This window comes from Myotis davidii, unplaced genomic scaffold (assembly GCF_000327345.1).
Source record: "Myotis davidii unplaced genomic scaffold, ASM32734v1 scaffold13, whole genome shotgun sequence".
Lineage (NCBI taxonomy): Eukaryota > Metazoa > Chordata > Mammalia > Chiroptera > Vespertilionidae > Myotis > Myotis davidii.
The window spans coordinates 741,263-756,065 of NW_006286243.1; the positions used below are offsets into that span (position 1 = coordinate 741,263).

General features: G+C 49.4%; 2 protein-coding genes across 7 annotated transcripts in view; both read left to right on the forward strand.

The window, feature by feature from the left end:
- Positions 1-3,488, forward strand: part of CHD4 (chromodomain helicase DNA binding protein 4) — a 30,209-nt gene extending 26,721 nt beyond the window's left edge. For all 5 annotated transcript variants that reach the window (XM_006757589.2, XM_006757590.2, XM_015559965.1 and 2 more), the window contains 3 exons: positions 1,033-1,228; positions 2,365-2,528; positions 2,930-3,488. In XM_006757589.2, coding sequence (XP_006757652.1) covers positions 1,033-1,228; positions 2,365-2,528; positions 2,930-2,947 — 378 coding nt within the window. In that variant the 3' untranslated portion in view covers positions 2,948-3,488. The remainder of the gene's footprint in view (positions 1-1,032; positions 1,229-2,364; positions 2,529-2,929) is intronic.
- An 864-nt stretch (positions 3,489-4,352) lies between these two features.
- Positions 4,353-14,168, forward strand: NOP2 (NOP2 nucleolar protein). 2 transcript variants are annotated; one of them, XM_006757593.2, is made up of 16 exons: positions 4,353-4,488; positions 4,754-4,863; positions 5,947-5,992; positions 6,178-6,266; positions 6,436-6,677; positions 8,176-8,231; positions 8,353-8,504; positions 8,603-8,802; positions 8,945-9,034; positions 10,125-10,212; positions 10,289-10,429; positions 11,019-11,158; positions 11,308-11,397; positions 11,561-11,683; positions 11,795-12,023; positions 13,388-14,168. In XM_006757593.2, exons 2-16 carry the CDS (start codon positions 4,758-4,760, stop codon positions 14,047-14,049), a joined length of 2,454 nt encoding a protein of 817 aa, XP_006757656.1. In that variant the 5' UTR covers positions 4,353-4,488; positions 4,754-4,757; the 3' UTR covers positions 14,050-14,168. The 2 variants fall into 2 exon arrangements, with proteins under 2 accessions (XP_006757656.1, XP_015415452.1); XM_015559966.1 differs by lacking the exon at positions 8,176-8,231 and having other exon boundaries at positions 8,381-8,504.
- The last annotated feature ends 635 nt before the right edge of the window (positions 14,169-14,803 follow it).

Genomic DNA, 14,803 nt, shown 5'->3' on the forward strand with positions numbered 1-14,803 from the left:
AAAATGCATATGATATAACAACATAAATGGACACTTTAAGAAGATACGTAGTGGGGAAAGGAAAGCATTTTATATATACAGAACATTCTGTAAACTAGAAATGTGCACAAACTTCAAGAACACCCACCAAACGACACAGTAAGTATATTAGAAGGGTTACCTATTGGTGAGGGGAAGGAATGGAAGTGAGATATAGATATGAGATAAAGGAAGCAACAAAAAAATTTCGAGAATTTATTTATTTATTTTTTAAGAGAAAGGGAGAGGGAGAGAAACATCGATGTGAGAGCAAGACATTGATTAGCTGCCTCCTGCAGGGGTCCTATGGGGGATCAAGCCTGCAACCTGGACATGTGCCCTGACTGGTTTTCAAACCCAGTTGGTGCACAGGGCAACGCCCAAACAACTGAGCTACACTGGCCAGGGCCAAAAATAATTTAAAAGAGTAAAACAACTTAAATGATATGATGTAGATATACCCATGGGATGGACTACCATGCAAACCATTAAGAATCGTCTTTTATGAAGTGCAGCAAAGAACAAAGGAAGATGCTTACTATGTAACTTTTAGTGAAACATAATATAGATATGTATATATAGTTTTAGTTATATAAAAAATATCTATGGAGAGAAAAATCTCAATGTTAACAGTATCTCTAGGAGGTAGGATTATTTGTGATTCTAATTTTTTATGCATTCTGAGACCATCAGAAATAAGCAGTAGCCCTAGCCAGTTTGGATCGGTGGTTAGAGCGTTGGCCCACGGACTGAATGGTTGTGGGTTTGATTCGGTCAAGGGCACATACCTTTGTCGCAGGCTCGATTCCCGGTCCTGGTCAGGGTGCGTGCAGGAGGCAACCAATTGATGTGTGTCTCTCACACTGATGTTTCCTCGTTGTCTCTCCCCCTTCCTTCTACTTTCTCTAAAAATCAATGGAAAAAAATATTCTCTGGTGAGGATTAACCAAAACAAAAGAAATAAGCAAAGTGAGTATCACTCTAAGTCCCATCTCCTCTCTATCCCTTGTCCAGCTTCTGGAACAAGCCCTGGTCATTGAGGAACAGCTTCGGCGGGCAGCTTACCTGAACATGTCAGAGGACCCTTCTCACCCTTCCATGGCCCTAAATACCCGCTTTGCTGAGGTGGAGTGTTTGGCAGAGAGTCATCAACACTTGTCTAAGGAGTCAATGGCAGGAAACAAGCCTGCCAATGCGGTCCTGCACAAAGGTAGCCAGTGACTCTCCTGCCTCCTGCTGACTCAGAGTCCTTCCTCCTCCACTCCTCCCCAATACACATTTCTTGTTTCCAAAACCTTTTTCAGGGTCCTTTTGTCTGGGAGCTTAAGATGTACTGGGGATCTGTGCCTTCCTCCTTGGGAAGCTATTATCTTAGAGCAGTGGTTCTCAACCTGTTTGTCGAGACCCCTTTGGTGGTTGAATGACCCTTTCACAGGGGTCGCCTAAGACCATCCTGCATATCAGATATTTACATTACAATTCATAACAGTAGCAACATTACAGTTATGAAGTAGCAACAAAAATAATTTTATGGTTGGGTCACAACATGAGGAACTGTATTTAAAGGGCCAGAAGGTTGAGAACCACTGTCTTAGAGGCAATTAAGGATAGTAGTTCTTTGCCTCTTTTAATATATTCAAGTTCTTGGAGGTGGGAAGCAAAGCAGAATAATATAATGTCATCTGGGATACTTAAGAGGTAACGTAACGTGATTTAAGATCCCAACAAATCTAGACCCCTTTCTAATGAAAGTTAAAACATTGTGAGGGAGGTGGAGGGTGAAATGAGGAAAAGAAGGCATAAATAAAGGAGGAGACAGCTCCAAAAGATGGAGAGGAAAGACAGTGAGAAAAGGAAACAATAGGAATAAGCTTCTCAAGAAGTAGAGGAAGTAGAGACAATAGGGAGCAAAGGGCAGAGAGGGTTAGGTGACTTTAAAAGGCACAGATACAAAATAACCACGGGATGTGAAGCACAGCATAAGGAATATTGTCAGTAATGCTGTCATGAAGGTATGGTGTCAGATGGTACCAGACTTGTCAGGGGTATCAGTTTTGAAAGTACATGATCAGTATGCTGTATACCTGAAACTAACATAAAATAATATTGAATGTTACCTATAATTAAATAAACATTTAAAAAAGGCATAGCATCATGGACAGTTGGAACTGGAATATGAGGAGTAGGAATTTGAGCGTGGTGGAGGCCAAGTCAGGAGACTGATAAAGGACAGCACTCCAGCACATCAGTCGCTTGGTCACTGAGAAGTCCTGGGCAGACACAGGTCCACTATGGTAAGCAGGAGCTGCGCCTTCACTTCAGCTCACCACCTTTTCCCCCTTGCAGTTCTCAAACAGCTAGAAGAACTGCTGAGTGATATGAAAGCTGATGTGACTCGACTCCCAGCTACTATTGCCCGGATTCCCCCAGTTGCTGTGAGGCTACAGATGTCAGAGCGTAACATTCTCAGCCGCCTGGCAAACCGAGCGCCTGAACCTACTCCACAGCAGGTAGGACCATTTTCTTTTCTTTTTTAAAAAAAATATATTTTTACTGATTTCAGAGAGGAAAGGAGAGAGGAGAGAGAGAGACATCAATGATGAAAATCGTTGATCGGCTGCCTCCTGCATGCTCCCCACTGGGGACCGAACCCGCAACCCATGCATGTGCCCTTGATTGGATTTGGACCTGGGACCCTTCAGTCCACAGGCCGATGCTCTATCCACTGAGCCAAACCAGCCAGGGCAGGACTTTTCCTCATGTTCCCTGTCCCAGCAGAGCCATTCTGGAACTTGTAACTTTCACTCTCTGTCCCTAACTGGGCAGATGGGGCCTTTCTACCAGGGAGATCTCTGGGGATCTGGTGAATACTGGTTTGAATTCTGACTTCCATGTCTCTCTCTTGCTATAGGTTGCCCAGCAGCAGTGAAGATCCAGACTGAAGATAACCACCTTCACCACTGAGCAATGAACCTTCCTCACTTTCCCTTGCCCAGCTTCTTCCTTGGGGGCCTGAGAGACCCTCTCCTTCCTTCTGCCCATCTTCCATGTTGTAAAGGAACAGCCCCCAGTCCACTGGGGGAGGGGAGGGAGTGAGGGCGGTGGTGCCCTTCCTGCTGGAGAGAATGCAGCAGTAGCGCCGGCGCCATCTGCAGGGAGCTGGCGGGCTGGCTGGCCTTCTTCTGGGCCCTGGCTTTCCCCACTGTAACGTCTGTTACACACAAACTGTTGTGGGTTCCTGCCAGGCTTGAAGAAAACGATCTGAATTTCTTCGTTCTTTTGGTTTTATTTTGTTGATTTATTTTGTGTTTTCTTTTCTCCTTTTTTGGGGTATTCGGAGTGGGCTGGGCCCCTGGGTGAGACACAGCTACCTCTGTTGGCATCTTTTTAATACCAGGAACCCAGCGGCTCCAGCCACGGCTAGAATGAAATAAAGTTTGGAAAAAAAAAAAAAAGGAAAAGAACCAAAAGCATAAAAACCACAGCAAAATTTCTTGATGAAAATTGAAAATAAAAGTTTCCTTGTATTTTAGTGCGCTGGTTCAGTGTGGGTTGTAGGAGCAGGGATGCATGTGTGTGACCGGAGCCCTGGGAAATGTGTAATGGAAACGAAGGATTCTGGTAGTTGGCAAACGCGCTCCTGCCCGCGTGCATGTGCCCTTGTGCTGCAGACCAAGGGCGACGGCTCCTTTTCCCCTGGAAGGTGGGACGCTCCCAACCACCTGGGCTCACCTGCCATTTCATGGGCTTAGGTTTCCCGTGTATGAAGGAATCTTCAGAAAGTCGGGGCGATAATTATCGTCCAGGAACGTGCTTGGGACAGTGTTTAACAGCTGCCAGCACTAGCTTAGTATTTATGAGAAGGAAGGCTGACATAGCTTTTCCTTGCTCACTTAGGGAAGTCAAGGTGCAAGATGTCCACCCGGTCCCCAGATGTGAACCTAAGCATGAAACTACCCGATGGGCTGAACAGGCGTCTGGGATCAGGAAGAGGGTTCATAATCACGGGGTTGGGAGCAGGCAGGGGCCAGGGATGCCATGATCTTCGACGAGGAAGGGTGGAGGTGCCAGGAGGAGGCCCCCGCTATTTCGCCTTAGTTTGGGGTGAGGCGGAGGCCTTCAGGTACCATTTTCCCAACTGAAACCTGCAGTGAGGCCACACGCTCAGGCCTGGAAGGGCGGGGGAGCTGAGGAAGGCTCCGCCATTACCTTCTCTCTGGGAGTCTGAGTATAGCGGTCCGCTCCCGAATTTCCCCCGTCCGCAGCGCGGACGGCTAGGCGCACGTTCCCAGGGCGCCCGTGCGTTCCGGGTTCCGCGGCCGACCGGAAGAGGCGGGGCCACCCGGCGAGCTCACCCCGCGTCGGCGTAGAACGTTTCCTGGGAGAGGCGTCAGAGCGGCAGCCTCAGACTGCACGTGGATTGCTGCCCCTGGTGCCGAGGGCGCGTCTCGGGCCTGGATCCGCTTTCAGGTGAGCCGAGGCTTCGGAGGACTCCGGAGGAAGTCGGGGAAGGGAGCCCTGATCTGGGCTGGGGCATGAGGACCGGACGCGGTACAGATGGCGTGGAGTCCGGGTCTCGTCGTGGGAGGAGTTTGGTCAGGCCTCGAGGGGCTGTCGGGGTGCTGAGTCGAGGTTCTGGTGGAGATGATGCCCCTTTCCACTCAGATACGCTAAGTCTGCGGGCTGCCTTTCCCTTTCCGACACGGCGACTCACTCCCATTTTCCTTTTCCCCAGTATCATGGGGCGCAAGTTGGACCCGACCAAGAAGGAGAAGCGCGGGCCCGGCCGAAAGGCCCGAAAACAGAAGGGCGCCGAGACCGAGCTCGCCAGGTTCTTGCCTGCAGGTGAGGCTCAAGCTTGCCTCCGATTCTCCAGCTTGTGCGCCGCTTTTGCATGTGCATTGAGAACCTTCATTCCCTCCCCTTCCTGTTGAAGCCAAATCGCTTCTGTATGAGTTACTAGGAATAAGTATGAATGAAACACGCCATCAGCGCTAGAGCTTAGGGAAGAAGCGACGGGGACACGAGTACCCATAACAAGGAGAGGTTTAACCCTGAAGGAGGTGTCCTCACGCGGTGACAGAACTTAGATTTTCAGAACCTGGGTTTTGAAGAATGGAAGCTATTTTATTTATTTTTTAAAAAAATATATTGATTTCAGAGGGAAGGGAGAGGGAGAGAGAAGCATCACTGACGAGCGAGAATCATTGGTTAGCTGCCTCCTCCTGGCTTATGGGTCAACACTCAACCACTGAGCCACTGGCCGGGCTGGGTGACGTTCTAGCAAGTGGAAGTTGGGAAGGGGACAGGCCTGTGCCTGTGAACTGCGTTGTGGAGGGGATGGAGGTGGGAACACAGAAATCTGGCTCCCACATGGGAGCAGTCCGCTGCGGGGAAGACTGGCAGAGGAGACAGGTAGCTGGATTGCACATTGGAGACAAGATGCAGTGTACTGGCTGAGCATTATACTGAGCCCTTTGGACACATTGTTATGCTTCGTTCTCTTGGCCCCCTGAGAAAGGCACTGAGAGGTTAATTACTTGCAAACAGTTACTAAATGAAGGGTTGAGATTTAAACCCTTTATTTCTTGGAGAATGTATGAAAAACAGTTAAATTGAGAGTGAGGGAAATAGCAGAAGAAGCTCTCGCTTTTAAATCTATGTTATCAGAACGGTGATGGTGCTCCTTATTGAAATCAGAAGTCTGAGGGAGGCTCAGTTTGGATTTGGTTGTTGAACAATGAGATGGAGATCATCTCCTTTATATTTCTTACCCAGCTCCTGGTAAAGCACCGTGGAGTCAATTAGAATTGACCCCCTTTCATTAACTTTCTTTCCCCACTTCTTTCCCCACTTCTTCCCTCTGTGAAACATCTTTTTTATTTTCCCTGTAACTTCCTGTTCTCTCTCTCTCTCTCTCTTTTACAGCTGGTGATGAAAATGCCAAAAGGCTGTCCAGTCGTGCTCGAAAGAGGTGAGTGTGGATGTCCAGACTTATGTAGACTAAGTTGATGCTGTTCATCTTCAGCCACGTGACCCCATGTGATCACGCTGATGAAAGGGTTGTTTGGGGACTGTCGCCTTTCTTGTGATGGGAAATGTCGAACCTGGAGGTGTATTCCATTTCCTCAGTCCCTGTATGTTTTCATATATCTTCAGGGCAGCCAAGAGGAGGTTGGGCTCTGCTGAAACCTCTGAGATGAATAAGCGTCCTGGGGTCAAACCATTGCCTGGAAAGCTTCCAAAAGGTAAGTGAAAATAGGAGCTGGGTGCTGCTTGAAGAGTCCTGTGGGCCTGGGAAGGGAAGGGCTTGCTGATCATTTCTGGAGTGAAAGGAGCAGTCAGAGGATATTCCTGGGGGTGGGAAGCACAGGCGGTGTGTAACTGCCATTAGTTTAGGTTTCTTCCAACCCTTAGGGATCTCTGTAGGAGCTCTGCAGACACCTGGTAAGAAGGGAGCCCAGTCCTTACCTAACACTGCTCGAGGCAAGAAGCGCCCAGCACCAGCCCATAGCAGTGACGAGGAAGAGGAGGAGGAAGACTCTGAAGAGGATGGTGTGGTAAACCAGGGGAACCTCTGGGGCTCTGAGGACAGTGATGCTGATATGATAGATGACTATGGAATAGACTCCAACTCAGAGGATGAAGATGAAGAGGAGGTGAGTTTATTTCTCTGGTTGTTTAGGAAGCGATCCTTGCATTTTAGTCTTTCCAGACCCTTGAGACAGGGATAACCCTGAGTAGAAAAAAGGGATTTTAGTGTTTTAATACTGTTTTCCTATCACCTTACATCATTCCAGGGCACGTGCATGTGTAAGTGAGCTATTTGCTAGAGCATGAGAGTGCTCAGTGCTGATGAGGATGTGGTAGGGTGGACACTTGGTACCGCACTGATGGAAATAATATATTGATTTTATTGATTTCAGAGAGGGAGAGAGAGCTAGAAACATCAATGATGAGAATCATTGATCGTTTGCCTCTTGCACACCCTATTGGAGATTGAGCCTGCAACCCGGGCATTTGTCCTTGACTGGAAACGAACCCTTCAGTCCACAGGCCGATGCTCTATCCACTGAGCCAAACCGGCTAGGGGTAGATTGGCACATTTTTTATAAAGCATTTGCTGAGAACCTTAGAACTTTTTCTTTCTTCTTTTTAAAAATATTTTGTATTGGTTTTAAGAGAGAGAGAGATGTGAGAGCGAAAAATCAGTTTGCTGCTTCATGCACCCCTATACCTGGGATCGAACTCACAACCCCGGGCACATGCTCTGATTAGGAATCGAACTGGCAACCTCTCCGTGCACGGGACAATACCCAACCAACTGAGCTATGCCAGCCAGGGCTAGAAACGTTCTTTACCTAGTAATTTCATTTAGGAAATGATCCAGGTGTGGACAGGTTATTTACAGAGGTGTAAGAAGTTATTTATGTATTCCACAATTATATATGGGTGTGTTATTAGAGAATTTTAAGTAATATAGAGTTATATAGAATTTTTAAAAAGCCCCCGAAAATCAATTGAAAAAGAAAAAGCAAGTTCCAATTTGCACCCCTCACCCACAAGCCACATCTCTCTATAGAGCTCCTAATACGAGGTTTTGAGGCACCACATGCACGCTAATGTGAAAAGCTCTGAAAATTTCAAACTACCCAATAGACATCTGCTAAGTAACACTTGGCCATCGTGTCCGAATGTGCCTTTTCTCTGTGAATGAGGGAAAGCAGGAAACATATGGAAACGTTTCATGATTTTAACTGTAGGAAAAGTAGAATAGGGAGCATTTGAAATCTTGCTTCTCAGCAATTGTCAATTTTGGCCCAAATAAACTCTTATAAAACTTCTCTTAAAAAAAAAAAGAAGTCTGGAAGAAAATATGGCAGAAAAGATGCCTAAGGGCAGTTTTTGTCCTCCCTGTACACATATGGCCTGTATTCATGTCTTAAACTTCTTAATGGAGAGGGAAATGCAAAAGTAGATAGGACAGTATAAGGACCCCTTTGTGCCAATGTTAAATTCATGTCTTTAGGGTCTATGTTTCCTTCTGAGAGCAAGTGTTATATTTGTATTTAGGAAAAAATAAAATACAGAGATACAAAGTGCTAGTGGGTTGGTGAGAGGGCAAGCTCTGCATCACCAGCCTCTCCTCTTTTCCAGTTGCTGCCCATTGAAAGGGCTGCTCGGAGGCAGAAGGCCCAGGAAGCTGTTGCTGGGTGAGTTTTGGAAACTCTTTAGGATGGAGAATAGTTAGCGGCTGGGATGAAGGAAAAGGTGAGGAAGGAAGAGGCATCTGTTTTGATCTGTGAATCACTTTGTTCCTGGACCTGTTTCTAGGGGCCCGTGGAGTGAGGAGGAAACTGAGGAAGAGGAGGAAGTGTCCCCTGAGTCAGGCCCTCAAAAGGAATACGAGACAGATGGGGGCCTGCAGATCAACCTGGATGAAGAGGAGCCTTTTGTGCTGCCCCCTGCTGGGGAGATGGAGCAGGATATCCTTCCAGTGAAGGGTGAGGGGTGGGGGAAGGTGCTTGCTGTAGGGGATTTCCAGGCCCTGGGCCATTATGGAACAGTTCCTTAACAGGCCCACGTGCCCAGGCTCCAGACTTGCAGCGAATTCACAAGCGCATCCAAGACATAGTGGGAGTGCTGCGTGACTTTGGGACCCAGCGGGAGGAAGGCCGGTCTCGAGCTGAATATCTGCACCGGCTTCAGCGGGATCTGGCCACTTACTACTCTTATGGAGACTTTCTGCTTGGCAAGCTCATGGACCTCTTCCCTCTGTCTGAGGTACCGACTTGCCAATCTAATGCTCCTGCTTTCCTTCTGCTATCACCTCTCTTACCCTGAGTAAGGAAGGCGGTCAGCTCCCTTGTTCAATTCTGGCTGAGCTTGGCCAGCCTGACTTGGTCTTGCCATCTTACTTTACCAGCTGGTGGAGTTCTTAGAAGCTAATGAGGTGCCTCGGCCCATCACCCTCAGGACCAACACCTTGAAAACCCGGCGCCGAGACCTTGCTCAGGTGAGGGGTGGGTTTTGAGGTTTGCTTGTCTCTGGGAGGTACTGACTTCTGTTAACCACAGAGACTCCCTATCCCGCCCTTACTGGTATCGGTTGTTGGTATAAACATGATTCCAGGAGGCAAACCCATATAGGCCTGGTGTCATGCTGGTCTGTCTGACTGGCTGGGGGCCTAGGACCTCTGTGAAGTGGAAAACTCGCCCTTTAGCCTCTGCTCCCTGTGAAGTTGAGACACCTAAATAAGGATGAAAGTGCTACCTCAGAAACGGGAGGGACTTGTCTGCCTTTTAGATCATTGAGAAGCTGGTGAAACTGATTCCCCAGAAAGAGAGCACATGGGCACAAACCATGTTTTAGGCTCATTGTTTCCAAGGGCTCAAGGACCCCCGGTTAAAGACCCCTGTTCTGAAGTTCAGTTCACCTGTGTATGTTATATTTCCTGGTACGAAGATAACCTGATAGTTATCTTTAATGTGCGCTAACCAATAGGATTAAATTCTGGTATGTTAAAGGGCTAAGCCTCCATGAAAATAAAATAAAATAAAATAAAGGGCTAAGCCTCTTGGAAAATTGGAGTCCCCTTCCAGGAAATAGCAGGAGCTGCCAGTCTGCTTCAGTGGGATGGAGTTCAGACCTTGAATTAGAGCCTCAGGCTAAGGAAAAGGACACCAGAGGATGGGGTGGGGTGGGATGTGAGAGGAGAAATTGCTTTCAGAGAGTCTGTGGGGGTTATTTTCTAAGAGGTCTAAGAGTTGCCACAGACTTCCTGATAGGACCAGGTTTTCGTATCTCCATCTGTTTTCTGGACATGGTAACCTATAAGGCTTTAAAAATTTTCATGCTTGCCCTAACCGGTTTGCTCAGTGGATAGAGCATCGGTCTGCAAACTGGAGGGTCCCGGGTTTGATTCCAGTCAAGGGCATGTACCCTGGTTGCGGGCACATCCCCAGTAGAAGGTGTGGAGGAGGCAGCTGATTGATGTTTCTCTCTCATCGATGTTTCTCTCTATCCCTCTCCCTCTCTGTAAAAAATAAAATAAAAAATCAATAAAAAATATATATATTAAAAATTTTCATTCTTTTTACCTTCAGGCGCTAATCAATCGTGGGGTTAACCTGGATCCCCTGGGCAAGTGGTCAAAGACAGGACTAGTGGTATATGATTCCTCAGTGCCCATTGGTGAGTGTTCCCTGATCAGTAGCCCTTCTGCCTCTGCCCTTCTCCCAGCATGTCACAAACAGGTCCTCCTTTGCAGGTGCTACTCCCGAGTACCTGGCTGGGCACTATATGCTACAGGGAGCCTCCAGCATGTTACCTGTCATGGCCTTGGCACCCCAGGAACATGAGCGGATCCTGGACATGTGTTGTGCCCCTGGAGGAAAGACCAGCTACATAGGTACGAGAAATGCAGGCAGGAGAAGGATTTGTCTGGTTCTCTGCTTTTGAAAGTAGATGGGGTTGGAGACTCGCTAGTTCTCAGGAAACTGCCCAGATAGCAGGGTGGTGAGGAGTACAGACTCTGGATCCAGCCTGAGTTCCAGCCCTGTGGATGACACTTAGCACTTCGGGCAAACCTTTGACTTCCTTTTGTCACCAGTAAAATGGGGTGGTAATTGTGCTTGGGTTGGCTTTTATATTATGCTTGGGTGATAAGGGTTGAGATATACATATAGAGATGCTTGGCATAGTAATTAGTCGTAACCATTTCTTATTAAGCTGTTAACGCTTAAAAGAAGTAACTTAGTCTGTGGGACCAGAGAGATGTTCAGTAACGATGGAAAAACCCATGTTGATGAGTGTGCTCATCACCAGGGGTCAGTGCAGACTGGGAAGACCCATGCGGTAGGCAGTAGGGAGCAGGGCTGATTGGGGTGAAGTTTCCCTTGAGGTGCTGAGACTTCACCTGTAGATTCCTGGGCTGGAGGTGCTAGCAAGTGTGGGGGCAGAGGAGCTGGCTGCTGAGCACTTACCCTCCCTCCCCCCAGCCCAGCTGATGAAGAACACAGGTGTGATCCTTGCCAATGATGCCAATGCTGAGCGGCTCAAGAGTGTTGTGGGTAACCTGCACCGGTTGGGAGTCACCAACACCATTATCAGCCACTATGATGGGCGTCAGTTCCCCAAGGTGGGACTCCCTTCTGTGCATCTCTCCTGGGGTGTCTTCCAGTTCACCTGCCCCCTTCCTGACATCAGAATATTTAGACTTGCCTCTAGGAAGTAAATGGTGCAGTATAGGTGACTAAAAACCGCGATTAACCTACCCTTTTTCTCCAGGTGGTGGGGGGCTTTGACCGAGTACTGCTGGACGCTCCCTGCAGTGGCACTGGGGTCATCTCCAAGGACCCAGCTGTGAAGACTAACAAGGTGAGGAGCTGGGGTGGGGGTGGGAATAGCTGAGAGGTCTCGGCTGGGCCTTGTAGAGCAGGAGGGGGAGGGGGAGGGGCACCCGGGGCACCCAGCACCTCACCTCTCTTCCTGAGGCTGCCTTTTGAAATTCTGACACTCTTGGGTCTCCGCCCTGGGGCAGGATGAGAAGGACATCCTGCGCTGTGCTCACCTTCAGAAGGAGTTGCTCCTGAGTGCTATTGACTCTGTCAATGCCACCTCCAAGACAGGCGGCTACCTCGTCTACTGCACCTGTTCCATCATGGTGAGGCCTCTGCATGCCAGAGCAGGGGGCAGGGCTGGAAGACTTTGCCCCTTAGCTCCCTTCAGCTCAGCTCTGCTCTTCCTTCCATCTTTGTCTCCCCCACATATCCAGGTGGAAGAGAACGAGTGGGTGGTAGACTATGCCCTGAAGAAGAGGAATGTGCGGCTGGTGCCCACAGGTCTAGACTTTGGCCAGGAGGGCTTTACCCGCTTTCGAGAAAGGCGCTTCCACCCCACTCTGCGTTCCACCCGCCGCTTCTACCCCCACACCCACAATATGGATGGTTTCTTTATTGCCAAGTTCAAGAAATTCTCCAATTCTATTCCCCAGTCCCAAACAGGTAAGTGATCTCTCTACCCATCATCACTGCCTTTGCTCTTTCTGCCTTTCCAGGCTCATTATAGTGTGAGTGGGGGGAAGAGAGGATTTCTGCCATCAGTACCACAGCCTTCGCCTGCGTGGATAAGAGACCTCTTTCACCCAGCCAGGCTTGGTGCTGAGCCGGGACCCCATTGGAGCATGTTACCGTGCTCCTGTGGGTGCCAGCCTGTTCCTTTATCTACCACGTGGTTGCACTTGCTCATCACTAAATATGTTCCCAATGCGGATTGTGGTTTCTCTTCCTTCTTGGCCCAGGGTCACCTTACTGGTAATGGACCTCTGCTGGTCCAGCATTGTCAGCACTGGGTTGGCAATAACACTCCTCAGAACTGTCCGTTCTCTGAGCCCATCACACTAATTACAGATTGTTTTCTCAGCCATCTTGAGGCATCTGTCCTGGATCTCAAGGGGAAGCGTGGGGTTTGCTGGGCTCTGCATGCTGGGATATAACCTGGGTTTAGTTGGAAGAGGGAGAAGTGAGCGTCTCTGGATACAAACTGCATGGTTTATTGAGTTGGGTGTTTTCTTTATCAGTAGCGACCCTTATAAAAGTCACATCTGAATGTTAACAAAAACCTTAAGAAATAGTTAAAGTTTGTTGTAACTTTAAAAGTATGTATTTAAATGTCAGTACTCATTTATGTTTTAACTAGAGATGCAGTACACAAAAATCCGTGCCCTCGTGGGGGTCCCTCAGCCAGGCCTGCACTCTCTCGCAGTCCGGGACCCCTTGGGGGATCTCCACCTGCAGACTTAGGCCCGCTCACCAGGGGAGTGGGCCTAAGCTGCAGTCAGACATCCTTAGCGCTCGCAACTGTCAGCTCAGCTTGTGGCTGGGCAGAGCTCTCTGTGTGGAAGCGCACTGACCACCCGGGGCAGCTCCTGCATTGAATGTCTGCCCCCTGGTGGTCAGTGCATGTCATAGTGACCGGTCGTTTCTAGTCATTCCGCCATTAGGGTCAACTTGCATATTACCTTTTTATTATATAAGATTATTATATAGGATAGCTTGTTTCTAGTTGTTGTATTAGAATGTCTTGCTATCTTCTGTCCTTGGGGGGGCACAGCTTCCTTTAAAACTTTTTGGCCCAAGGATGGGTAGTGAACCCTTTTCTTTAATGCAGGGTTCAAATAGGACTTGAGTGAAGCCAGGTGATGGTACTAAGAAATGTGAAACCAGGTAGCCTACTCTAAGGCACTCTTTCAGTTATGTGGAACACTTGGCCAAGAAATAGTACCCAGGCAGTTGCCTTATTTTAATGCCACTAATGATCAAGACCCAGTGATGAGGTCCTTTTTCTCACATAATCTGTTTAATTTTAGCCCCAGGAAATTCTGCAGCATCCACCCCTACAAACCCAGATGTGCCTGACCTTAAAGGCCAGGTGACCCCCCAGCCTGAGAGCAGCAGCAAGCCTGCCAAGAAGGCCAGAGGGGCTGTGAAAGCAGAGTGGCACTTGCAGAAACGGCAACGTCCCAGGAAGACCTCCTTCCAGAAGCAGAATGGTATCCCCAAAGGGGCAGACTCTGAATTGCCCACTGGACCTTCTGTCCCAAAGGTCCAAGCCTCCTCCAAGCTCCAGGGTAACAGGCAGCCAGCTGAACAGGCCGTAGTGATCAGGAAACCCAAGGTGACTGGGAAACTAAAGCAACAGTCACCTAAACTGCAGTCTTCCAAGAAAGTTGCCTTCCGGAGGCAGAATGCTCCTCTCAAGGGCATGGATACAGAGATGCCCTCCGGGCTGTCCCTCTCCAAGCCTCTGGCCACTTGGAAGCCTGAGAACTGTGTTCAGCCCCAAGGGGCTGAGAAGGTAAAGCAGCAGGTGCCACAGAAGCCTTCCAAGAAAGCTGCCTTCCAGAAACAGAATGGCACCTCCGAGGGACCCCAGACTCCTACCATGTCCCCCCTTAGTGCCAGCCGACCCCCACCAGCAAAGAGGAGAAAATCTCAGTCCAGAGGCAGCAGCCGGCCACCGCTGTCTTAGACACCTGGGTGAAACGAGACTGGGGTGTTCCTTGCTGTTGTCCCTGGGTTGGAACTCTTGCCTCTGTGAGGATGGCTGCCCACTGTGCATATGAAGTTTAATATACATTTTGCAATCTCTGGTCGCTGTGTTTTTTGAGGGGGCTGAGTACTGGCATTGCTCCTTTAAGGGTTGATGGGAGGGTGGGACAGGGATCCTCCTAAGAGGGGGCAGTGATACACGGAAATCAGGTCAGTGTTAGGTTCCTGGGACTCCAGGGACCGGGAAAGGAGAGCGCAGGAGTTGGAGGTAGGGTGTTGGGGAGAGGAGGGCGATAGGGGTGTGGGGAGATGGGCTTCCTGCCACCAGGACCCATGGCGGACTGGAGGGTTAGGGTTTCGGCCACCCTGGCTGGGATCTGAGCACAGACGGGTCTGGCGCCTGGCTCCTGCTCTGCTCAGCTCTGGGCTCTGCCTCAGACCCGCAAAAGTTGAGGTGCCAACCTCAGATTGAGCCTTTCATTGGCTTCCTCTGCGCCCTCCCCCGCCCCCCTGACCTCTGCCCTTCCTGCCGAGCCGCTTGATTGGCTGTCCTGCATCCCCCGGGCGCCTCATTGGCCCTTCTCCCTCGCCCTGCATCCCTGCCCCTGCACCGGGCTCCATCTCCCAGCAGAAGGCGCAGCCATGAATCCGTTATTCGGGCCCAACCTCTTCCTCCTACAGCAGGAGCAGCAGGGCCTGGCTGGGCTGCCGGGGGACCCTCTGGGAGGCGACCG

Excerpts from the sequence above, each read along its gene's own strand:
- NOP2 (XM_006757593.2), top strand. The coding sequence starts at position 4,758 with ATGGGGCGCAAGTTGGACCCGACCAAGAAGGAGAAGCGCGGGCCCGGC. Across the intron at positions 5,993-6,177 it reads TCCAGTCGTGCTCGAAAGAG|GGCAGCCAAGAGGAGGTTGG; the intron begins GTGAGTGTGGAT and ends ATATATCTTCAG. Across the intron at positions 8,803-8,944 it reads ACCTCTTCCCTCTGTCTGAG|CTGGTGGAGTTCTTAGAAGC; the intron begins GTACCGACTTGC and ends TTACTTTACCAG.